The 26,529-nt window shown below is 39.0% G+C and overlaps 1 protein-coding gene across 1 annotated transcript in view; it reads left to right on the forward strand.

The window, feature by feature from the left end:
* Positions 1 to 6,783: 6,783 nt before the first annotated feature.
* LOC132397467 (trans-2,3-enoyl-CoA reductase-like) overlaps positions 6,784 to 26,529 on the forward strand; it is a 182,099-nt gene continuing 162,353 nt past the window's right edge. The window contains exon 1 of the mRNA XM_059976299.1: positions 6,784 to 6,954. Coding sequence (XP_059832282.1) covers positions 6,784 to 6,954 — 171 coding nt within the window. The remainder of the gene's footprint in view (positions 6,955 to 26,529) is intronic.

Here is a 26,529-nt window from a genome sequence, read left to right on the forward strand (position 1 = left end):
GGAACCCATTTGTGAAGTGATGGGGTCCCATGTAGAGGGGGTCAGAACTACGGACATTTGGTATATATACCTTTGTTTCAATTGGATGAATGAGTAAAGTCAACAATTTTGAGCAGAACTTCAAACATTAGAGTGGAAAATGAATAGCCATTTGCTTTTATTGAGGTAAGGGCATTAAAGAGCATGAAGCCCATCAGTGTAGATGGAGTTACGATACAGAATCAGGCAAAATTACATTAAACTCAAAGGAATCCAGTGACCGATTGACCTAACTGTTTTCCAGTGAAACAAGTCGAGTCGCAGAGTACTACAGAACAGAAGCAGACTTTTCTGCCTAATTCATCCGTACCTGCCAAGGTGCTCACGTAGTTGCATTCAGCTGATATCTATCTAAAACTTTCCTAGCTATGTGTTTTAAATATGATTGTTGCGCCTGCCTTAACCAATTTCTCTGGTACCTTATTCTATATACTCACTGCGCCCTGCATTAAGAAGTTGCCCTCTGTCCCTTTTAAATTTTCTCCCCCTCAGCTTCAACTTATGACCCACTTACCCAGGAAAAAGACTTGTGAATTCATCTTCATGATTAACAGCAGAAGATACAAGATTGACATCTTGAGCTGCAATAATAACTTGTGATATCAGTGTCCAGAAACATACCTTCAATCAGCAGAACCAGAATCAGAAGCAGGTTTAATACCACTGGTATATGTGCAAAGATACGTATATTTAAATAATTGTACAGAAAGAGAGGGAAAAGAAATAAAGGTAATGCTCGTGGCTCCATTGTCCTTTCAGATGTCTAATAGTGAAGGGGAAGAAGCTATTCCTGAAATGTTGAGTGTGTGTCATCGGGCTCCTGTACCTTCTCTTTGATTGTAGCAATAAAAAGACGGCAAGTCTTGGGTGATAGGGGTTCTTAATGCTGGATGCCACATTTCTGATGCATTATCTTTAGAAGGTACCACAATGCTGTGGACACTATTGCCTATGATGGAACTAGCTGAGTTTGCAAACTTCCCGTGGTGGCCACTCCCTATCAGATGGTGAAGCAATGAATTAGAATGTTCTCCATAGTACATCTGCAGAAATTTGCCAGTGTCATTGGTGACATTCTCATCAAACTCCTGATAAAATGTAACTACTGCCATTCCCTCTTTGTAATTGCATCCATATATGGGGCCCAGAATAGACCTCAGAGCTGTCAACACCCAGTAACTTGAAACTCCTCACCCCTTCTACTTATAAATCAAAGAAAAGAGAAACCTTGATGTATAAATAATTATTGCATTTTTACTTCAGTCAAAACAAATAAAAAGTATTGCTTAATGTTGCATGTAATTCTATGAGAATTATGAAAAGAATTACCTTGAAATCCTTTCTATTGGATATAATAAAGTAAATTCAATGAATTTCATAGTTAAAGTACAATGGGTTGATGTAACTGTATAGTTCGCTTATCCTTATTGGCATGGAAAGAATTTCCAAACAAGTATGTCTGCAAACCACTCTGGATGAAGTAATCTTTAATGAATTCTTATCAAAACACACTTCCAGCTTTTAAATGGAAATGTAACCCATTTATTTACTTGTAATTTTTGCTGAATTACTTTGTTCATCCCAACGGTTGCTTTCAACACTCTGCAAAGAATATTTTCAAGTTCAGTGAGGTTATAAGCTCACTGTCAGTCAAAGGAGGAAAAGATTGTTCTGACAGGCAGAATTGGAAATTAATGCAACTCATATAACCAGTTGTCAAAACCAACACTTCAACTGGGCGATCTGCAGTGAGTCTTGGCTTTCACTGAAATGCATTATTTTTTATGAATAAATCCTAGTTTAGTTGCTGCATTGCATTGTGCTTGTGCAGCTTTTGCTCTTCCACATTCAATTTACTGTGATTTACTGTGGTTTTCAGGTATTTAGTATACTTTTTTTTATTTCCTCTCATGGGAAGGTGAAGATTTTATTGCATTTAGCCAAATGGTGATCTAATGCCAAGGTTGGTTACTATCACAGCACCTGTGGAAATCATTTCTTCTCACTGTCTTTGGGCTAAGACTGCAATTAAATCTGTAACCATGGGTAAGACCAGAAATAAACACTGCTGGCAAATTACTGGGGAGAAAATTTGGCCCTATAGGACTCGAATGTAACCTCCATCACTTTGCTGATGATTAAAGGAGATTGGTGGTCATAGTCATAGAGCATACAGTATGGAAACAGGCCCTTCAGCCCAACTGCTCCATGTTGATCAAGATACCCATCTAAGCTAGTTCCACTTGTCCACACTTAGCCCACATCATAGAAGGATCAGAAGTGGAGAGAGTGAGCAGTTTCAAGTTCCTGAGTGCCAAGATCTCTAAGGATCTAACCTGGTCCCAACATATCGATGTAGTTATAAAGAAGGCAAGACAGTGGCTATACTTTATTAGAAGTCTGAAGAGATTTGGCATGTCAACAAATACACTCAAAAACTTCTATAGTTGTACCATGGAGAGCATTCTGACAGGCTGCATCACTGTCTGGAGGGACTACTGCACAGGACTGAAAGAAGCTGCAGAAGATTGTAAATCTAGTCAGCTCCATCTTGGCTACTAGCCTACGAAGTACTCAGGACAACTTTAGGCAGCGGTGTCTCAGAAAGGCAGCTTCCATGATTAAGGACCTCCAGCACCCAGGGCATGCCCTTTTCTCACTGTTACTATTAGGTAGGAGGTACAGAAGCCTGAAGGCACACACTCAGCGATTCAGGTACAGCTTCTTCCCCTCTGCCATCAGATTCCTAAATGGGCGTTGAATCTTTGGACACTACCTCATTTTTTTTAATATACAGTATTTCTGTTTTTGCATGTTTTTTAAACTATTCAATATATGTATACTGTAATTGATTTATTTATTATTTTAAAATTTTATTTATTTTTTTCTCTCTGCTAGATTATGTACTGCATTGAACTGCTGCTGTTAAGTAAACAATTTTCACATCACATGCTGGTGATAATAAACTTGATTCTGATTCTCATTCTGACATCCTTCCAAACATGTCCTATCCAGGTAGCTGTCCATCGGCAGGTTAATGGATAGCTGATGTGTTAGTAAATGGTCCCTGCATTTCTCCTGGATTTTGTGGAAAAGACATGCCTGAGTAGTATGCTGGAGTTGTAAGCCATGTAACAGAAGCTTGGCTAGAAGTACAATTAGTACAGTAGAAAAAATATCCAGCTATGGAATGGATGTTTTAGGGACATCCTGCCTACATCTAGAAAATGATTACCCTGATAGAAGGGACTTCTAAGATGAATCCACTCAGCAATTTGCAAAGATTCCATCCTGCCTTTAGCCTTCATGTGTCACCATCATTGACCATGGTTGGTTCACAACCAACCCAATGCTTATTTATTTCTGTGAAATTTATTCAAGGTCTGTGGGCTTTACAGGCTGGTCTCTTGCTTAGATACTCTTGAGAAGGTGACAGCAAGTGGCTATCTTGAACTATTGCAGTTCCTGAAGTGTGGCTATGCCCACATAGCTGTAAGGAAGAGAGTTCCAGGAATTGGACTCAGCAATGATGAAGGAATGGCAAGATATTTGGGGTTACTTGGTAATATAGCAATAATGTAACAGTGCCAATGATCCTTCTGCCAGAAAAAGCAGAATCTCCTGGTGGCCATCCATTTCAATTTTACTTCCCATTCCCATTCTGACATGTCACTTCATGGCCTCTTCTACTGCTGTGATGAGGCCACACTTAGGTTGGAGGTGCCACACCTTATATTCCTTCTCAGTAGCCTCCAAACTGCAGGCATGAACATCAATTTCTTGAACTTCTGGTAATTGCCCCCCCCCCCCTTCATCATTCCCCATTCCTGTTTCCTTCTCTCACCTTATCTCTTTATCTACACATCACCTCCCTCTGATGTTCCTCCTCCTTCCCTTTCTTTCATGCTCTTCTTTCCTGTTCTTTCAGATTCCTCCTTCTCCAGCCCTTTATCTCTTCACCAATTAACTTCCCAGCTCTTTACTTCACCCCCTTCCCCTCTCCTGGTTTCAGCTATCACCTACCTCCTTGTACTTCTTCCTCCTCCTTTCCCCACCTTCTTACTCTGCCTTCTCCTTCTTTCCAGTCCTGATAAAGAACCTTGGCCTGAAATGTTGACTGTTTACTCTTTTCCATAGATGCTGGCTGGCCTTCTGAGCTCCTCCAGCATTTTCTATGTATTGCTTTGGACTTCCAGCATCTGCAGATTTTCTTGTGCCGGTGATCCAGGTTCAATTCAACAGCTATCTGAAAGGATATTCAACATTTTTCCTATGACTGTGTGGGTTTCCCCTGGATGAAATAGATGGCTTTGTTGCCAAATTTTCAGATAATACAGAGATTGGTGGAGGTACAAGTAGTTTTGAGGAGACATGCAGGCTGCAGAAGGACTTAGACAGATAAGGAGAATAGGCAAGAAAATGGCAAATTAAATATAATGTTGGAAAATGCATGGTCATGCACTTTGGTAGTAGAAATAAATGTGCAGACTATTTTCCAAATGGAGAGAAAATTCAAAAATCTGAGATACAAAGGGACTTGTGAGAACACCCTAATGGCTAACTTGGAGGCTGAGTCAGTGGTGAGGAACACGAATGCGATGTTTGCTTTCATTTCAAGAGGTTCTGAATACAAGAGCAGGGATGTGATGCTGAGGCTTTATAAGCACTAGTGAGGCCTCACCTTCAGCATTGTGAACACTTTGGGCTCCTCGTCTAAGAAAGGATATCGGAGGAGGTTGAGAGGAGGTTCACAAGTATGATTCCAGGAACAAATGGCTCTGGGTCTGTACTCACAGGAATTTAGAAAGATGAGAGGGGATCTCATTGAAACCTTTAGAATGTTGAAAGGCCTCAACAGAGTAGATGAGGAAAGGAAGTTTCTCATGGTGGGAGAGTCTAGGACAAGAGGGCACAGCCTCAGGTTAGAAGGGTGGCCATTCAAAACAGATATGCGGAGAAATTTCTTTAGCCAGAGGATGGTGAATTAGTGGAATTTGTTGCCACGTGCAGCTGTAGAGGTCAAGTCATTAGGTGTATTTAAGGCAAGGATTGATAGGTTCTTAATTGGACATGGCAACAAAGGTTACGGGGAGATGGCCGGGGAATGGGGTTGAGGAGACGGAAAAATGATTAACCATGAATGAATAACAGGCCAAATGGCCTAATTTTGCTCTTGTGTTTTATGGTCTTATAGAGATAGTAAGGTTTATAGGGATATAGACCAAATGTGGTAACATGGACTCATTGAAGTAGTTAGATTGTTTGGCATGGATTAGTCAGGCTAATGCTGTATGACTCCATGATTCTATGATTCGAAGTGTTTTTATTTTAGCATTGGTGGTTAGTGTGGTACAGAAAGCATTTGGCATGCTAGGGTATTAACTGACTTATGTTGAGCTAAGTACTGCAACTTCACAAAACACTGGTTGGGGCATTCTGTATGCAGTTCTAGTCATCAGGTTATAAAAAGGCTGGTATTGTTGTGAAGCGACTGCAAAGATTCACCAGGATGTTTCTTGGACTGGATGGAATTTAGTAATTTGGTGATTGTAAATATATTTAAGATGCAATTAAATAGACTTTTACGTAGTAGGGGAATTAAGGGTTGTGGGGAATAGGTAGGTAGATGGAGCTGAGTTTACAGACCAATCAGCCATAATCTTATTGAATGGCGGGGCAGGCTCGATGGGCCGGATGGCCTATACCTGCTCCTATTTCTTATGTTGTATAGGCATGGTTCGTTCTTCTGGAGTGAAGGAGTTTGGGAGGGTGACCTGATAGGCCTATAAAGGGTTATAAGAGGCATAGATAGGGTAGACAGGCAAAATCTTTTTCCCAAGAGAGAGTAGGTGCAAGGTGAAAGGAAGCAGTTTAAAGGAATCTGAGGCATAAGATTTTACACAGAGAGTGGCTGAACCTCGAACTCTTTTGAAGGAGGTGCCCATATCAGATAAAATTACCATGTTTAAGAAGGACTGAGGCAGACATTTAAGTAGGAAAAGCATAGAAGGAGACAGTTCCATTGTAATGGGATTAGTGTAGATTGGCAAATATATCAGCGTGGACGTTAACAGAATCAGGTTTATTATCACTTATGTCTATCATGAAATTTGTTGTTTTGGGGCAGCAGAACAGTGCAATGCTTAAAGATTACTATAAATTACAATTAAAAATAAATAAAAATAATTAAATAGTGCTACAAGGGAGCAAACTGTGAGGTAGTGTCAATGGGTGCATGGACCATTCATAAATTTGATGGTAGAGGCGAAGAAACTATTCTAAAAACTGACTTTACAAGGTTTCACTTCACAAAGTTTTGCTCTTAGCCCTTTGAATTGTAATGATATCAGTGGAGCTTGCCAAAACTGGGCCTTGAGTTCTTTCAGCGCTGCATATCTGAGGAATGCAACCCAAGCTGTCACTTAGAAAGCAAGGTGATAAGGATAGGAAGTAGTTAGTTTTCTCTGAAAGCTATTTCGCCATTAAGATGAGCGCTCTTGACACATTAGCCAATGACAAGTTAAATATAGAAGGGGATTACAGAGCTGCCATTCCCAGTCGTGCTGAATAAGATTATATACTTCAAATGGAATGTCACCTGACCCTTTGGTGAGTTGTAGGTCTCTGTGGCTATTTAAATGTTAGAGAATTGTCCTCTTATTGACAATCTGCTCTGGTTCAGGCAAGTTCAGCAGGGAGAGAATGCAAGCACTTTATAAAAGAAGAGCTCCAACAGAAGAGACCATGGCACTTGGCAAACAACCTGGGCTGAAATCATTATTTTCCCTGTCTCAGTTAGTTTTGACTTCAGGACAACTGGGGCAGGGCATGATACAAAAACATTCAAGAATTTCTTACTTAGAGGTGGAAATTCTTGATGCTCGGACAAAGAAGCAGATTTGCATCCTTGAAAAGGTGAGTCTTTTCCTTTTTGACACTTCGGACGTTCCCACACTGGTCTGCATTATTGGTGAATGAGTCTGAGATACAAAACTCTGTGGTAAGGATTAAAGTTGGTTAATAATGAATACAACTGGTACAGAAGAGCTCTGTATGTTTAAAGACCAACAAGAAAAAAACATCATTTAACAAGCAAGAGTGAACTAGTGATCAATATCATTTTGCTATTTCTGTTGAAATTTGCTCGAGGTGAAGATTAAAAAGTATACTAAAACACATTAAAATTGGTTAAGAGCCAATCAAAATTATCTAATGTTCCAAAAGTGTACATGCAAGATATAGAATGGAAAGAATTATGAATGCATAACTACATCTGACTCAGAGACCTGAAAAGGACTTGGCTCCAGGCTAGTTTCTGTTTTCTCAAATGACACAAGCAGACCCTGTTCATGGTTCAGTCAAGCACAAAGGGGATTAGTTCATTAAGCCCTCAACTATTATTTACACAAACTCTAATCTGGCCCGATATGCCACATAAAGACGTGGGCTGTGAAATATGCCAGGGGACCCCACTGCGCCAAGCACTTAATAAATTGTCTAGAATAACTTTGATTGAAGTTGATTGGACATTTAAACAAACAAGTTACTGCAACTGTGAAGTCAGAAGTGAGAGAATATAAGCATCATTTCCACAGAAAATTGTGTTAAACCAAAATGGTTTCCAAACCATGATGGTATATCTGTGGTGATATCAACTTAGAAATTATTCACTATTAGAAATTCAAATATGGATTCAAATAAACAATCTTTAGGGCTTAAAGGAAATATGTTTAATGCGCTAAACTGATTAGATTAGATAAACATGGATTCCAAAGCTTGACACAATCAATGACATCTTGAAGATGTAATGCCTTGAAAGGGCAATGTCCATCATTAAGGATGCTCACTATCCAGAACAAGCCCTCTTTTCATTATTATCATGAGTGAGAAGGTATAGGAGCCTAAAGGGCACACTTAACATTTAAATTCTTCATCTGAGCCATCAGATTTCTCAACAGTCCATGAGCACTACTCACTCTTCCTCTTTTGTGGTATGTATTTGTTTATTTATTTATTTATTTATTTTTACCGTGACCTATAGTAATGTTAAACCTTGCACTGCACTGCCATCACAAAACAACAAATTCATGACATATATTCATTGGCCACTTTATTAGGTACCTTCTATATGTTCATGTTCTTCTGTGGCTGGAGCCCATTCACTTCAAGATTTGACATGATGTGCATTCAGAGATGCTCCTGTACATCATTCTTGTAATATGTGGTTATTTGAGTTACTGTCGACTTTCTGTCAGTCATTCCAGTCTGACCATTCTCCTCTGACCTCTCTTTTAACAAAGCATTCTTGTCCCCAGAACTGCCACTCACAGGATTTTTTTTTTGTTTTCATACCATTCTCTGTAAACACTATCGAGGCTGTTGTGTGTGAAAATCTCAGGGGATCAGCAGTTCTGAAATACTCAAAGCACCCCATCTGGCACCATCAATCATTAGATGATCAAAGTCACTTATATTACATTTCGTATATTGCATCACTGAACCATGGCTGAAGGAGGGTTGTAGTTGGGAGCTGATTGTCCAAGGTACACATTGTAACTGAGGGATAGGAAGGTAGGCAGGAGGCCCTTCTGGTAAAGAATGGCATCAAACCATTAGAAAGACGTGACATAGGATTGGAAGATATTGAATCCTTATGGGTTGAGTTAAGAAACTGCAACAGTAAAAAGACCCTGATAGCAGTTATGTATAGGCCTGCAAACAGTAGCTGGGGTGTGGACCACAGATTACAATGGGGAATAGAAAAGGCATGTCAAAAGGGCAAAGTTATGATAGTCATGGAAAATTTTAACTTGCAGGTCAGTTGGGAAAATTAGGTTGGTAATGGATCTCAAGAGAGGGAATTTGTTGAATACCTACAAGATGGCTTTTTAGGGAAGTTTGTTGTTGAGCCCACTAAGGGGTCAGCTATACTGGATTGGGTGCTATGTAATGAACCAGAGGGGTTTGGGGAGCTTAAGGCAAAGGAAAATTTAGGAACAGTTGATGATTAATATATGATTGAGTTCAACTTGAAATTTGATAGGGTGAAAGTAAAGTCTGATAAGAAGTACTTCAGTTGAGTAGAGAAAATTACAGTTGCATGAGAGAGAAATTGGCCAAAGTAAATAGGAATTTGATGCTGGGAAGGTTGGTGGCAGAGCATCAATGGCTTAAGTTTTTGAGAAAAAATGAGGAAGGTGCAGGATAGATGTATTCCAAAATCAAAGATATACTCAAATGGCAAAATAGTACAACCGTAGCTGACGAGGGAAGTCAAAACTAATATAACGGCAAAAGACAAGGCATACAACAAAGCAAAAATTAGAAGGATGATCGAGGATTAGGAAGCTTTTAAAAAACCTATAGAGAGCAACTAAAAGAATCCTGGGGAGGGAAAAAATGAAATATGAAAGCAAGCCAGCAAACAATATCAAATTGGATAGTAAAAGAATTTTTAAGTATATAAAAAATAAAAGAGAGATGAGAGTGTATGTAAGACCGCTAGAAAATGAGCCCAGAGAAATAACAATGGGGGACAAGGAGATGGCTAATGAAGTATATGAGCATTTTGCATCAGTTTTCACTGTAAACATCACTAGCAACGTGCCAGGTGTTGAAGGGTGTGAGGGAAGCAAAATGAGTATATTTACTGTTACAAGGGAGAAGGTGCTCAAAAAGCTGAAAGACCTGGACCAGATGGACTGCACGCTAGGATTCTGAAAGACATAATTGTAGAGATTATGGAGGCATTAGTAATGATTTTTCAAGGATCAATGGACTCTCACATGGTTTTGGAGGACTGGAAAATTGCAAATGTCACTCCACTCTTTAAGAAAGGAGGGAGGCAGCAGAAATGAAATTATAGACCAGTTATCCTGACCTCAGTGGTTGGAAAGATGGTCAAGTCAGTTGTTAAGGATGAGGTTATAGAGTACTTGATGACACAGGACAGGAAACGACAAAGTCAACATGAATTCCTTGAGGGAAAATCTTGCCTGATGAACCTATTGGAATTCTTTGAGGAGATTACAAGTAGGATAGATAAATGGAATGCAGTGGATGTTGTCTATTTGGATTTTCAAAAGGTCTTTGTCAAGATGCCATGCATGAGGCTGCTTACTAAGTTAAGAGCCCATAGTATTACAGGAAAGTTACTGGCATAGTTAGAGCATTGGCTGATTGGTAGGAGGCAGCGAGTGGTAATAAAAGGATTCTTGTCTGGTTGGCTGCCAATGATTAGTTGTGTTCCACAGGGGTCAGAGTTGGGACTGCTTCTTTTTATGCTGCATATCAATGACTTAGATGATGGAATAGATGGCCTTGTTTCTAAGTTTGCAGATGATATGAAGATTCGTGAAGGGGCAGGTAGTGCTGAGGAAACAGGAAGGCTGCAGAAGGACATAAATCAGGAGAATGGGCAAGAATGTGGCAAATGAAATACAAAGTTGGAAAATGCATGGTCGTGCATTTGGTAGTAGACTACTTTCTGAATGGGGAGAAAATCTAAAAATCTGAGATAGAAACCTTCTTGTGAGTCCTTGTGCAGAACATCCCAAAGGTTAACTCACAGATAGAATCGTTGGTAAGGAAGGCAAATGCAATGTTAGCACTCATTTCAAGAGGTCTAGAATATAACAGCAGGAATGTGATGCTGAGGCTTTATAAAGCACTGGTGAGTATTGTGAAGAGTTTTGGGCTCCTATGGAAAGGATTCAGAGGAGGTTCACAAGTGTAGTTCCGGGAATAAAAGGTGTATCATATAAGGTTTGATGGTTCTGGCCTGAACTCACTGGAAATTAGGTTAAGGGTGGACCTCAGGGAAACCTTCAAATGTTGAACGACAGAGTAGCCGTAGCAAGGATGATTCCTATGGTGGGGAAGTCGAGGACAAGAGCACTCAGCCTCAGGGTAGAGGGGCACCCTTTAAAAACAGAGATGCAGAGAAATTTCTTTAGCCAGAGGGTGGTGAATATGTGAAACTTGTTACTACAGGCAGTGGTGGATTCCAAGTCATTGAGTTTATTTAAGGTGGAGATTGATAGGTTTGCGAAGAAGACTGGGGCTTGGTGCTGAGGAGGGTAAAAAAGGATCAGCCATGATTGAATGGCAGTGCAGACTTGATGGGCCAAATGGTCTAATTTTGATCCCATGTTGAATGGTCTTATGGTCATTACGTGGCTGAGTGACTTAGTGGTACTACAACAGCAACCTGTCAACAAGACCTAGGAGCTGATTTTTGGCTTCAGGAGGAGACTGGCGGACCATGAGACAGTACTATAGGAGGACTAGAAGTGGAGAAGGTCAGCAACTTTAAATTCCTGGGTGTTTTAATTTCAGAGGAAATGTAACAAAAATGCAATTATGAAGAAAGTATATCAGCACCTCTGCTATCTTACAAAATAGATCCAGTATGACATCTAAAACTTTGACAAACCTATATAGATGTGTGGTGGAGAGTATATTGACTGGCTGTATCACAGCCTGGCATGAAAACACTAATGCCTTTGAACAGACAACCCTACAAATTTAAATATTCCCACAACCTGGACTCACTTTCAATAACTCTTCATCTTATGCTCTTGATACTTATTGCTTGTTAATTAATCATTATTATTTCTTTATTATTTTCTTTTGTACAATAGTTACACACAGTTTATTTTCTTTTGCATATTTGGTTATTTGCCTGGCATGTTGCATGCAGTCTTTCATTGATTCTATTGTTTCATGGATTTATGGTGTATGCCCACAAGAAAATGAATCTCAGGGTTGTAATGGTGGTATATCTGTTCTTCAATAATAAATTTACTTTAGACTGCGATGTTTGGATTGAACGACAGTTGAACCTCTTCACATATGCATGCTTTTATGCATTGTGTTGCTGCTACGTGATTTGCTGATTAGGTATTTTCATTAACATGTAGGTGTACAGCTGTAGCTAATAAAGTTGCCACTGTTACATACCTCGTGGGTACTTTGTGACTGTCTTATGAGCATGATGTAACTGAATATCTTATGACCATGATGTAATTGAGTATCTTGTGAGCATGATGTAATGGTCTTGTGATGGTGGGGTGATGTAATATTCCCGCCACTGTGAGGTCACATGATGACATGTTCTCAACAGGCATATAACAGGAAACCCCTGTTGTTATGCAGTTGATTCGTTGTTTAATTCATCAGTTACTCAGTTATACTGCGTATTTGTCTCATGACGCAGTTTCATTTTAAAGTGGAGTTTTACTTTCTATTGTATGGTACAGAATCATTGTGCAGGCAGTTTCGCTAATTGCTGCCAGTGTTGTTTGAAATACCTTTGATTTAATTTTAAAATCGAAGTATTGGAGGGTGAAGACTTTACTGAAGTACGGGAACCCGAAGGATCGAGTAAAGTTGGTGTCGTTCGGCGGTTTTATGAAGGATGGACCTTATTGAATGTTCGTTCAAGTGTAAGGGGTTTCGTTTTTTATGTTACTGCTAAGCCAATAAAATGGCTTCTTTGTTATGTTAACTGGTGAGAGAGTGCTTTTTCTCGCAGCTTGTTTGGGTTATAATTACTGATAATGAGAATTGTATTCATTTGTTAATCAATTGGGATAGCTGTTATTCTTTCTTGTGGGGCTGTAAGCTAGTGTTGTGCGGACTTTTGGGGGTTAGAGGGAGAAGACGCGATGTTGTAAGCTGGGTGACGGAATGGAGACCAAGTGGGGGTCCGAGGCCCAGGGTTTTCAGCGAGAAGAGGAGACGAGGACAGATCGGTGTGGAGAGTCTGGTCGACCACCATGGTTGGTCCCAGGCGGCAGTTCGAGGCGGTTGGAGGGGATTGAATGGTTGCAAGAAGACTTCGCTAACTGAGCTCCAACGGTTGTGCACGAAGTGATTGGACTTTGATATGTTTGGTGCCTTTTACTTTTCCTTTTAAATTGTATCTCTGTTAAGTACCTAGTTCAAGTATGATCTATAAAGTGTAATCATTTAATTGCATATGGTGTACTGTCTGTTATTTGGCCTGGTGGGGACATCACAAAGTGTCTACAGCAGTTTGGTGGGGCCGAAGGCTGCTCCCCCTAGACAAAAGTGAGCTGAGTGAGCCTGAGGCTTACCAGGGGGTTACATAAGAATAGTGGCCTGCATCTGAGATAACCTCTTCAAGAGCTGGAAGGTTTGTTGCAGTGTCTATCCTCCAGAATAAAAAAGTCAGTTCCTTTAAACTGTTTTATTTCCTTCATTGTGAATCCTTCAGACAAGGCATATTTTGGCTAGGATCAGCAGTAACGTCACATCGTCAAGGAGTTCTTTACTTCAGGAAAGTCTCTCCTAATTGACTGCATAAATCACTTGGACTTTTGAATTTAACCCCTTTTAATGTGTTCACATTTACCATTTTAAGATTGTGTTCGAATTTACCACTTTAAGAACTGTTCCAGAGTTGCCATATAGCATTTAACTTCCAGTTAAGTTAGTCGTTTGAATACTTTTCGCTATTGTTAAACAGGGTTTAATAAATGTTTATGTTTATTTATAAAACTTGACTCAATTATATATTCATTGTTGCTGGACATGTGACACCACTTTACTGTCATAATAAAACAAATTCCAATTCTTGTCTTGCACTTGTTGAAACAGGTGGGCACTGGTAAAATAAGATGAAATTATTACATGGTAACATGACTACAAAGGCATTAACATTTCCCTTGCTTTGTGGAATATGAGAATCCTAATGTTATAGACAACTCCATGAATTTTTTTAAGACATAACTTAAATTAGATTGGTCATTTCCATACAGTTGTTGACCAGCAATAAGTCCTCCATCACTTGAATCTCATGCAACTCTACATCACAGGTAGATGTGTTGACTCCTGTTTCATGTCCCAGTCCTGTAGTTCCTCTATTCAATGACAAAATGCTATTTTTATTGTGCATTTGCATATCATCTTGCATGGCTGAGTCACTGGGCTTCCCAAAGTGTAATTATTCTTTTGCAGGTTCATTTAGTACTTTTCACTGCCTCCAGAGGAGAGGAGGTCAGTGAGAAAGAGTATGTAGGTGACATGAAAAATAATGTTGAAAATGACATCAAAATTTGTTTAATAATGAACAGCGAAGAAAGTTGTCTAGGTTACAACTGAATCTAGATCAACTGAGAACTGGTTGTTAGAATTTAAGTCAGGGAAGCTCAAAGTGATGGATTCTGGGAAGTTAAATTAGGCCAGGACTAACAGTGATATTGAACAAATGGACTTTGGGGTATATAATTCACTGTAAGTGGCAACACAGATAGAAAGAGTGAAGAAAGTGAACAGCATGACTGCCTTCATTATCTGAGGCATTGTGTATAGGAGCTGGGATGTCATGTTACATTTGTATACTGTAAGTAATTGACTAAACCACACTTGAAGTATTGTGTGCAGTTCTGGTTTCCCAGCTATAGGAAGGATGTGATTAAGCTGGAAACAGTTCAGGAAGACTTCACAGAAATGCCATCAGAATGGAAGGACATGAGTTATAATGAGAGGTTGGATAGACTGGAACTGTTTTTTTTTGCAGTAGAAAAGTCTGACTTCATAAAAGTTTATAAAACTATGAGGGGCATAGACAGAGTAGATGGACACAGTCTTTTTCATGAGGTGGAGGAGTCTAAAACCAGAAGGCTTGTATTTTAAGGGGAATTTCATACAAAGCATGGTGGGTGTTTGGAACAAGCAGTCAGATGAGGTGGTCAAGGTGGGTACAATTGCGAACTTTGAACGGCATTTGGACAGGTACATGGATAAGAAAGATATGGGCCAAATGCAGGCATTGGCTTAACTAGGCATTACAGACAGCATGCTGAGTTAGATCAAAGGGCCCGTGTCCATGTTTCATATCCTCATGAATCTATGGTAGTGCAACTAACATTGCTTCATAGACTTTCAAAGTGTAATGGGTGAAATATCACTTGTTGGAAAACCTGAAAAAGGTCGAAAGCAACAGTGCCAGAGAAGTACAGCAAAAAGCAAAGCAGGTGGAAATTAGAGAATGGGTCTGAATAGTTGTGACTGACACCCAGGACTGCTTGTCTATATTTTAATGAGCTGAGTTTGGTAGTTGGATACAGGTACCATTACCTGAAAGTCTGCAGATGACATAAAACTTTGAGTAAAAAATATTCTGGAGAATAGCTACATTATTCAGGGGATCCTCAGCATACTGATGATATGGCCGGCAGTGTAGCTTCAATATTAACAAGTATGACATGATTTTTTGGAAGCAGAATAAAAGAAGGATTCATGAAATACGTAATAAAATAGGTGCAGAATCACAAAAACTGGAGGTTTCTATAGAAATAAACCTTCATAGCTCTTGGAACAGTTGATAATCCTGTTAAACAAGGAGCAATAAACAATCTGTTGGAAGGACTCAGTAAGTAAAGCAGCATCTGTGCGAGGAAGGGAATTGTTGATGTTTCCAGTCAAAACCACTATCTGCTGTCTCTTGTGCCTCTATTATACTGTCCGATTTGCACACAAAATTCAATTTTTAAAAGGTTAATCCATTGAATATAAAAGTCAAGATGCCAAATCTTTATAAAATCCTGATTATGTCTGAGCTAAAATAAAGAAACCACTTCTGTGCATTGCACTTTCAGAAGAATGTTATGGTTTATTGGAAACGATGCTGGATATGCACCAGGGCTGTGCGACAATTTAAACAGAGTGATAAGGCTGGGTTTCCTCAGAGCAGAGTGAGAGACTTAATTGAAGCATTCAAGGCAATGGGAGGACTGAACAGAAAAAAAATATATAAAGTTGAACAGTTTCCATCAGCACTAGAATTAATAATCAGTAAAGCCAGATTATGGATGATTGAACTGAGGGGGTTGATGAGGAGGGAGGTTGGGAGTGGAATATTCAGTGTAAGTTGGACATATGATTAAAAAAGAAATATCTGCAGTGCTCTGGGTAGAGATTGCAAAAGAAAAACTAATTGCACTCTGGCTTCAGAGAGCGAGCTCATATTTCTAGTTCTTCATCATTATAGTCTGTTTTCAGGCTATCCTGTCACAAAAAATAAAATGTGAAAACATTGCATGTATTTGCTCTTCTTCATATTATAACAGTGACTACTCTTCAAAAGCGTTTAATTAGTTGTATTGTGTTGAGACATTTTGAAATTTGAAAGGCACTGTAAAATGCAGGCTCCTTTTATGCTCCCTGACATTGGTAATGAGCAATTCCCATGAAGGTAAAAAAAATAGAAAATGTTCAAAACACTCAGAAGTTCAGCCAGTATCTATAGGAAGAGAAAATGGTTTAAAATCAAGGGCAGCACAATAGTGTAATGGTTAGCATAATGCTTTACAGTACCAGCAACCCGGGTTCAATTTCCACTGCTGCCTGTAAGGATTGTGTACACTCACCCCATGACCACATAGGTTACCTCCATGTGTTCTGGTTTCCTCCCACTGTTCAAACTCGTGCCAGTTGGTAGGCTAATTGGTCATTGTAAATTATCCTGTGATTATGCTAGGATTAAATTGGGAGATTGCTGGGTGGAAGGGCCTATTCTAGTGCTATTTATCAATAATAAAGAAATGTTTCAGTAACAGACACAGACTTCCATAACCTACTGAGGGAGTGACTCTATATTACTTCATTCTGCATTCTTCTTGTTTTACCTTATTCGAGCTCAATACACTGTGTAATGATTTGATTTACATAAATAGTATGCAGAACAAACTTCCATTGATCTTGGTATATGTGTCAATAATAAACAAAACAAAACGAAGCAAGGGCACTGAGGCCTAAAGTAATGCAGACAGTCTCTTGGAAATGTAAGTTCCCATTCCTGAGGAACATCCATAAACCAAATGATTTTGCTTATATTTGCTGTTGCTTGCTGTGTTCTGTGTTGTTTTGCTGAGCCTTGTAAGCAAGCTATGTTGGTGACACTTGCAGGCTGTCCCCAACACACCCTGTTGTTTTTTGATACAAACAAAGCATTTCACTCTGAGTCAATGTGAATGCGCCAAATGAACTTGAATCTTGAATCTTGATCTGTAAGTCAGAAATGAACAATTACTTAGAAAGCGAAAGCAAGTGAACAACCAAAATGACAATCAATTTACTTATCTGCAGCCAATCATCACAGATACAGCCATGAAAGAGATATCAGAAACAGCAAATTTCCAACTAAACATTTCTTTTTAATCAAACCATACTTTAAATACTTGGATGTTTGCCCATGCTGAAATTTCCACCATAAATTATTCAATATTAGTTTAAAATTTGAAGACTATTACAAGCATTCATGATCTACTACAATAAACAGACTCAGTTTCAAGAAGACATCAGTTGTTTGTACTTAGTTGCACAAAGTCATATTCTGATTTATTATCACTGATGTGCATTGTGAAATTTGTCACATAGAACAATAAATAAGAAATGTAAAAATGGCAAAAATAATAAGGTATTTAGTTCACGGGTTCACTGTCCATTCAGAAATCTGATGGTGGAGGGGAAAAAGCTTTGTCTACAACATTGACAGTGTGTCTTTAGGCTCTGGTACCTCCACCCTGATGGTGTTCATCTAGTGATCTGAAGGTCGCTGGTTCAAGCCTTGGCTGAGGCTGCGTGTGTGTCCTTGAGCAAAGTACTTAACCACACATTGCTCTGCGATGACACTGGTGCCGAGCTGTGTGGGTCCTAATGTCCTTCCCTTGGACAACATTGGTGGCATGGAGAAGGAAGACTTACAGCTTGGGCAACTGCCGGTCTTCCATTTAAAAAAAAACCTTGCTCAAGCTTGCGCCCTGGAAACTTTCCAAGGTGCAAATCCATGGTCTATCAAGACTAACAGAGGCCTACACACACATATACACACTCAGTAACCACTTTATTAGATACACCTGTACAACATCTCATCAATCAAATATATCATCAAGCAATCATTTAGCAGCAGCTTAATGCATAAATGATGCAAACATAGTCAAGAGGTTCAGTTGTTCAGACCAGACAGCAGAGTGGGGAAGAAATGGGATCAAAGTGACTTTGACCATTGAATGATTGTTGATGCCAAATGGGGTGGTTTAAGTACCTCAGAAAATGCTGATTTCCTGGGATTTTCATGAACCATAGTCTTTAGAGTTTACAGAGAATAACGGGAAAAATTTTAAACATCCTGTCAGCGGCAGATCTGTGGGCTAAAATTCCTTGTTATTGTGAGAGATCAGGGCAGAATGGACACACAGTTTTGAGTTAACAGGAAGGTGACAGTAACTCAATTAACCATGCTTTGCAACAGTGGTGCACAGAAGAGCATCTCTGAATAAACAACACATTGAAGCGTGAGGTGCATGGCCTCCCATAGCAGACCACAGACATGTACTCAGTGGCCACTTTATTATGTACAGGACATACTAATAAAGTGGCCATTGTGTATATCTTGCATGGACACTTAGTTAATGATAATTGGTTTATCATTTTCAAATGTACTGAAATACAGTGGAAAAACCTAGTTTTCCATGTCATCCATAAAGATAATTTCATAACGTTCATATATTGAGGTAGTACAGGGTTGTAAAAATAAACCAGAGTGCAGTATAGAATGTTACAGTTACAGAGAAAGTGTAGTACAGGTAGACAATATATACAGGGTCATAATGATGTGGATTGTGAGGTAAAGAGTCCAACTTATTGAACAAGAGGTCCATTCAAGTGTTTTATAAAAGGGGTTAGATGCTGTCCTTGAGCCTGGTTGCATACCTTATGAGGCTTTTGTATCTTCTGTCAAATGGGAGAGGCAGAGGATGGGATGTCCAGGATTACTAGGATCTTTGATTATGTTAGCTGATTTTCTGAGTCAACGAGAAGATAGATAACATGTTACGAACAATCAAAAGGTCCTAAACAGTGACCAAAGAAAAACTTGGAAAGATGCAGTATGTGAAATGAAAGCAAATAATGTTCAAATACATATCAGGTCTCTCTGACAACGAGGAGAACAAATGTGGAGATTTTGACTGGAAAGTTTCCATCAGCACTCTAATATATCTTTGAAATGTATTCTACTCAAAAATTAAATAATAGAAAGGAACAAATAGCACATTTGCAACAATCTGATTGTGTAATAAAATACCTACACTGCTCTGTTTTACTGAAAAGAAAATAAGTCAGAATTAATTCTCGATACGCATAAAACTTACAAAGATAGTTAAACAAGATATCATTCCAATAATAGAATGCAAATTGAAAGGAAGAGTACCTTGATGTTTGATAAAAACCCTGAAGAACTATTCTACAGAGACATATCTGAGAATGGAATTGACATATGGAAGAATAGTGCCAATATGGCTCATTGCTAGTTTGTTTAACTTCAACCTCAATAATCCAGTGATGTACTTATCATGATCCCTAAGGTCTACGTCATGGCTGGCAAGCAGGACATGATACTACAGGGAAGATTTGAAGCAAATTGCAATGTTGCAATTAATAGAGAGTTAAACTGAATATATTTCAGAATCCAGTCAATAGTTTTTTGGCTGTGTCATGAACGAGATTTGATTCAGGAGCTTAAGATAAAGAAACTCTTAGGAGACCATGATCATAATCTGATTATGTACACCCTGCAGTGTCATATTGGTGCAAGCGGAATCATCTACAGCTCAACATCAGTAAGACAAAGGGGATGGTGATGGACTTCAAGAAGACTAAGCCTGCATTGCTCCCTGTTACTAATGATGGTGAGGATGTGGTTAGGACCTACAAGTACCTGGGGGTGCTCCTGGATGTCAGGCTTGAGTGGAGCACTAGCACAGAAGCTGTGTACAAGAAGGAAGAAAAGTCACCTCTACTACTTGAGGAGACTGAGGTCCTTTGGAGTTTGCAGGCCTTTCCTTCACATGTTCTACCAATCTGTTGTCACCAGCACAATCTTCTGTGTGGTGGTGTGCTGGAGCAGTGGCATCAACACGGGTGATGTCAACAGGCTCAATAAACTGAGTAGCGGGGCTGGCTCTGTTATAGGAATCAAACTGGATAAACGAGAGACTGTGGTAGAGCAAAGGACCTTATGGTAGATCCTGGTTATTCTGTGCAATATTTCTCAACCTCTGCATGTCACCTTAGCTGAACAGAGGAGCACTTTTAGTAATAGATTAAGACAACTGTGCAGCTCCAAAGACTGCTATATGAGGTCATTCTTACCCTTGGCCATTAGGCTCTATAATATGTCAACCTATAGCCGGGGAAGTGATGAACCCCTCCAGTTAGGCTGTTTGCGGTAACTTATTTTTATTTTTTCTACTTCTCTTCTAGTATGGTATATCTGTGCACTTGTAATGCTACTGTGACACTAATTTCCTTTGGGACTAATAAAGTCTATCTATCTATTTCTCTTAAGTCAGATATATCTGTATTACAATGGAGTAAAGGAATTACCAAGGCATGAGAGAGGACTGGCGAAAGTTGATTGGAAGAGGACATTAACAGCAATGGTGGCAGAACAGTAATGCCTGGAGTTTCATCCCAAACAGATACATACCTGGATTAAATAAGTATTCTAAAGGGAGGATTAGACAACCGTGGCTGACAAAGGAAGTCAAAGATAGATTAAAAAGAAAAGAGAGGGCATGTAACTGAGGAAAAATAATAGAAAGTTAGATGATTGGGAAGTTTTAGAAACCAACAGAAGGCAAATAAAAAGCCATAATGAGAGAAAGATGAAATATGAAGATACCCTGACCAATTCTATTAAAGAGGATACCAAAAGTTTTTTCAAATATATAGAGGGAAAGAGAGAAGAGAGCTAAGAATGGATATCAGACCACTGGAAAAATATACTGTAGAGGTACTAATAGGGGATCAAGAAATAGCAGATAAGCTTAATAAATATTTTGCGAAGTCTTTACTCTGGATGACACTAGCAGTATGTCAGAAGATCATGAGTGTCAAGGGACAGAAGTAAGTGTAGATGCTATTACCAAGGAGAAAGTATTTGGGAAACAGAAAGGTCTGAAGGTACAGTAGATAAGACACCTGGACCAAATGGACTACACTCCAGGGTTCTGAACATGGTGGCTGAAGAGATTGTAGAGGCTTTATTAATGATCTTTCAAGAATCACTAGATTCTGGAATGGTTCTGGAGAACTGAAAAATTGCATCATTCCATTCTTCAAGGAGGGAGGGAGGCAGAAGAAAGGAAATTATAAGCCAGTTAGCTTGCCTTCAGTGGTTAGGAAAATGTGAAGTTTTGGGGTAATTGGAAGCATATAATAAAACAGACCAAAGTCAGAAGGTTTTCCTTCAGGGAAAATAAATCAGCCATGATAGAATTGCAGAGCCAACTCATTGAGCTGAATGGCCTAATTCCGCCCCCATGGTGTTATGGCTTCTTCGTTAGGAACTGAGCGTGCAGTGTAAAGTGGTGCAGAGTCTCAGAACTCTTCACAGTCTTACTGAAATATTTGAGGGCCATTTGGTCCAAACCTTCCCCACTTGTGTCTTTATGTGGAAAGGAGAGGAAGGTTTCACCACAGGGCTAAATAATGAAGATGACATAATGCCAATGTGAGGCAGCAGTTACAGCCTTGTGATCTCTGCCCAATTATCAGATGCATAGTGCAAAGTTTTCTCAATTTGGTTATGGAAAATCTAGCTCAGTTATTATTTATTGGCTTTAAAAATTTGGATTTACAGTATTTACAAAGATTAAAACACATATCAATACACATTCTACATGAACTGGACCCAGCCCAGTTATTTAGATGGTTTCTCTTCACCTCCTGAAATATTAACACTACCTCCTTTCCTCAGACATTGAATACAGGAACACAAGAAAATAGACAGAAGTAAGGCACATTCCATCAGACCCGGCTTGCCAGTGATCACACTTTTTTTGTGCCATTTCCTCATAATCCTCAATTCCTTGATCTTTGATTCCTTGATTCCTTGATGGGTGCAGAGCGTTCCAAAGGTTCACCAACATCTGAGGGAGAAAGTTTCTCTGATTCTGAAGTGCATGACCTCATACTTCTCCACATTAAACTCTGTTTGCCTGGTCTTCACCCAGTCACTCAATCTATCTATATCTCATTGTATATCATAATATTCTCATTACAACATGCCCATCACCTATTTTCGTATCATTAGCAAAGTTGGTAACCTTACATTTCTTTCTCTCATCCTGGTCATTGATGCAAATACTAAACAATTTAAGGGCCAAGATCCGATCCCTGGTGTACTTCACCAGTTATACCACCGTCACCCCACTCCCAGCAGGAAAAAGACCCATTTATTCTAATTCTTCGTTTTTTATTTGACAGCTAAATATTCACTCCACGATTCAGTGCTTAGTATTTCAGCATTTTCTATTTTTATTTTCTCATTCCCTGTCTACTTCTGTCTTTATAAATCCATAAGGAATGGTTATATGTATGAGATAAGAAAGAATGTAGGTTGGAGCCGCAGTCTAATGCTGATAAGACTTTGATGGCACACTGCCTCTGGCAGAGTGCATACAGTCAGATCAGTGTTCAGTGACAGAGGAACAGCAAATCATTTCAAAGGAAATCTTAGGAGGCATAAACTAACTAATGATTTGCAGCTGACTTCACTAAAAGATTTTCGCAACTCCATTTTTCTGAAAAATAGCCACCATTCATGTATCAATCTTTAATGCAAGTAGAAAATTTAGTTGCAACGGGGAACAAAATGAAGCAATAAAGAAGCAGACAATGTCTTATGATGAGCTGTCTAACAATCTAAATTTAGTATGAATGGCACTGAGAAGTAGTCAGTCTCCCGAATGGAGATATTAATTGTCTCACATCAGTGGCTGTTCTATTAATATAGCTTGCATTCTCCAAATGGAACTAACAGACATTGTGTGAAGGAATAGAAGGTTGGATGCTAATATGTACAAAGACGAGGAAAGAGAGGGAATTGGACTAATGGTATTGCTCCCTTGAGAGCTGGGATGAATCCCAATGAGCCTAATGGCCTCTTTGGGTGTCATTATAAGATAAAATACAGGGCTGGAGAAGACTGAACAGCCCAGAGGGAGAGTCCACATGCATTCATTTTAAAAAGAAGTCAAGAATTAGATGTAAAGACAGGAAATGCTGCACTTCATTGGAATTTTGTTTCTTTTAATATTTTTTTGTAATTTATTTTTTTATTGAAGTTCATCAAACAAACATTTCCATAAGATGTATATCAGACATTGTACATATATATCATATAATCATATATATCACAAATCTCCACAAAGTATTTATCTGGGGTATATACTTATAGAAACGAGTGGAAAGAAAAAACAAGCAAAAGGAAAGAACTATGCACAAGTAGGGAGAGATCTTTTTTATAACAGATTTGTTTCTTTAAATTTTAATGCAAGAATTCAGTGATTGACAAGGAACGGGGATGACAGGAAAGTAAGAACTAAAGGAGATTAGCCTCACTTTGGATATTATGATGTTCGAAATGTTGGTGGGGAGTTTGAAACCTGTTGACACACACAGCAATGAATAATTTAAGTTTTTAGTCAGATGCTGATGGTTAGTTTTGAAGGTTATTTTTTGGCATAAGACATTGGAGCAGAATTAGGCCATTTCTCCATTCAAGTCTGCTCTGCCATTCAATCATGGTTGGTTTTAGTTTTCTATAGTATTCCCCTGCTTTCTCCCTGTAAACCTTAATCTCTTTACCAATCAATTATCTATTAATCTCTGTCATGGGCCTATCAATCTCAACTTTTACTGGTTCATTGCAAAGTGCAAGTCAAGGGTGGAATTATTCAATGTTGAACATGCAAGGGATGTAAGAGACTGCAATAATATTTGTTTTGTGAAAGGACTCAATTGGTTTTCACTTCATCCACTCTGGCTCAACTAAGACCCATGGGTTTTTTACCTTCAGACAAGAATTCTCTTATACCCCTGTGCTAGCTGTGACTCTGAGTTAGTTCACTCTCTCTGGAGATAATAGACAACAGACAATGGACAGTAGGTGCAGGATTAGGCCATTCAGCCCTTCTAGCCAGCACCGCCATTCACTGTGATCATGGCTGATCATACACAATCAGTACCCTGTTCCTGCCCTCTCCCCATATCCCTTGACCCCGCTATCTATAAGAGCTCTATCCAACTCTGTCGATCAAAAAATCTGGTCTTATATACCAGCCAGCACTGAGAAATATATATGCTTCAAAATGAAACATAATACTCTGCTATTTTTTTTCAGAGGCCTACAAGCACAATTTATATTCTCCCTGATGGCCTTGCTAATATGTAATGCTCAATAAACATCAATTTGGCTGTCAGTTGAATCTTGCTGTGTACACTTCCCTTTTCTATACCCTACATTATGTCATGATTACATTTGAAAACTTTCCTCATTGACGGTGAAGTATTATTGTTAGATTGAGGAATTGAAAGGTGATGTTTTAATGCTTTCCTTTCATTCTTCTCATCAACATTCTGACCTTCAATGTACATTGTACTCTATTCATACAAAGTGTTACACCTCTAGACTCCTTTATTTCCTACATTGCTACCAGTTCTGTCCTTGATGAGCACCTAATTTTCACTTCACTCTCTATCCCCAAACTTGCTCCCCTAGTACTCCCTAGTACTCCCCTAGTACTGTACTCCCCTAGTCCTGTATGTTAACATGCACTGAATCAATCCTTAACTTTGGCACTGTTTGCAATCCCAGGTAACAAAGACCAGCCATTGAGGTTTCTTTTTAATTTGTAATAACTGTACTTGTCTAATTTCAATCATTTCTAGAAAATTATGGTTTCAACCAATACCCTTCTTTCTTTTTTATTGTCAATTAATGTTTATTTTCTAAAATCCTTTGGCAGAAAACAGTTCCAGTGGCAAAGTGCTGTACAAGCACTGTTACCTTTAAGAGCAGTTTCACTTCCATTGCATTTTTTAGAAATGAAACTAATGTTAAAAGAGCATCCTATAAAGATGCTCTAACTGACTAGTTTAATGTAAATTATATTATTCTATATGTCAGAAAAATACTTCATGATTTATTTCACTAGCATTCTTATATTCCATATACTGTGGGGTAAATAACACCTCGGGTTCAGCAGTGAAAACGTATACAGCAGATTTAACTGTATCTTAGACCTGCATTGTTCCAGTACAGTTACAATGCTGGCATCTACCCAATGATGCAGAGAACTGCCCAGCTATGCTCTGTTCACATAAAGCAGGATGTATCCGGTCCAACTAAATACCACCCAATCAGCCTACAGTCAATCATCACCAAATTAATGGAATCTGTCATCAATAGTGCAATCAAACAGCAATTATGTTCAGAAAACCTGATCACCAATGTTCGTTTTGGATTTTCTCAGGACCACTCAGCTGATTACTGAATTTGATTACCTCATTACTGAATTGATCCAAACCTCCAGACTTTATTACTGCCTTGAGCCAAACTTAGACCAAAAAAAAAGCTGAAAATTCCAGAGTTGAATATGTGATTGAGTGCTCTTGACATCAAAAGCAGACTGAGTGTGGCATAAAGGAGTCTGGGTAATGCTGACATCAAGGGAAAAAAACTTCAATGTTTTGAATCATTATTCACTTAAAACAAAATCGTGCTGGGATATTACTTAATGATTTCCTTAGCTCAACCAACTTCAGTTGCTTCATCAATGATCTTCTCTCCACCAATGTTTGCTGATGGTAGCACGGTGTTCAATTCCATATGTTACACTTGATAAACAAAGCAGCTAATGCCTACTTGCAGCAAGACAACATTCAATCGTGGTCTGATAAAGAAAGTGTAACACTGAGACCACAGAAGTGTCAAGTGATGACCACCTTGAGAAAGAGAGGGTCTTCCCACCAGCCAATGGCACTGAATAGACTTATGATTGCCCAACCACCTAACATCAAAGCTCTGGAGGTCAGTAATAAACAGAGGATTAACTGAGCCAGATACATAAATGCTAATGTTTCACAAAAAAGCAGCAAGGCTGGTGATCCTATCATAAATTACTCAACTCCTGCCACTTTAAAATATTTACAACATCAATAAGATCAGAAGTGTGATAGAATAATCTACACTTATATAGGTGAGAACAGTTTTACATCAAGAAACTCAACACCATCCAGAATAAATCAGTCCAGCTGACTGGTGCTCCCATCCAACAAGCTATATATTTATTGCCTCCTCTACTGGCACACAATGTTTGCTATATGTAGCTTCTACAACATGCACTTTATTTGCTTCCCCAGAAGCTCCAACTCCTCAAAGTGACAATGTCTGTCACCAAGAAGGACAAAGTCAGCAGGTGCCTATAGGTTCTCCACCAGGTCAGACACTGTCCTAACTTGATTATGTAACAGTGATTATTGATGTCACTGGGTCTAAGTCCTGGAACTCCCTCCCCGACAGTGCTGTGGAAACTCCTTCACCACACAGACTTCAGTAGTTCAAAGTGGTGGTCACTACTATCTCTTCCAGGGCATGTAGGGTGGGTAAAAAGG

This window comes from Hypanus sabinus, chromosome 7, assembly GCF_030144855.1.
Source record: "Hypanus sabinus isolate sHypSab1 chromosome 7, sHypSab1.hap1, whole genome shotgun sequence".
In the NCBI taxonomy this organism is placed as follows: Eukaryota; Metazoa; Chordata; class Chondrichthyes; order Myliobatiformes; family Dasyatidae; genus Hypanus; species Hypanus sabinus.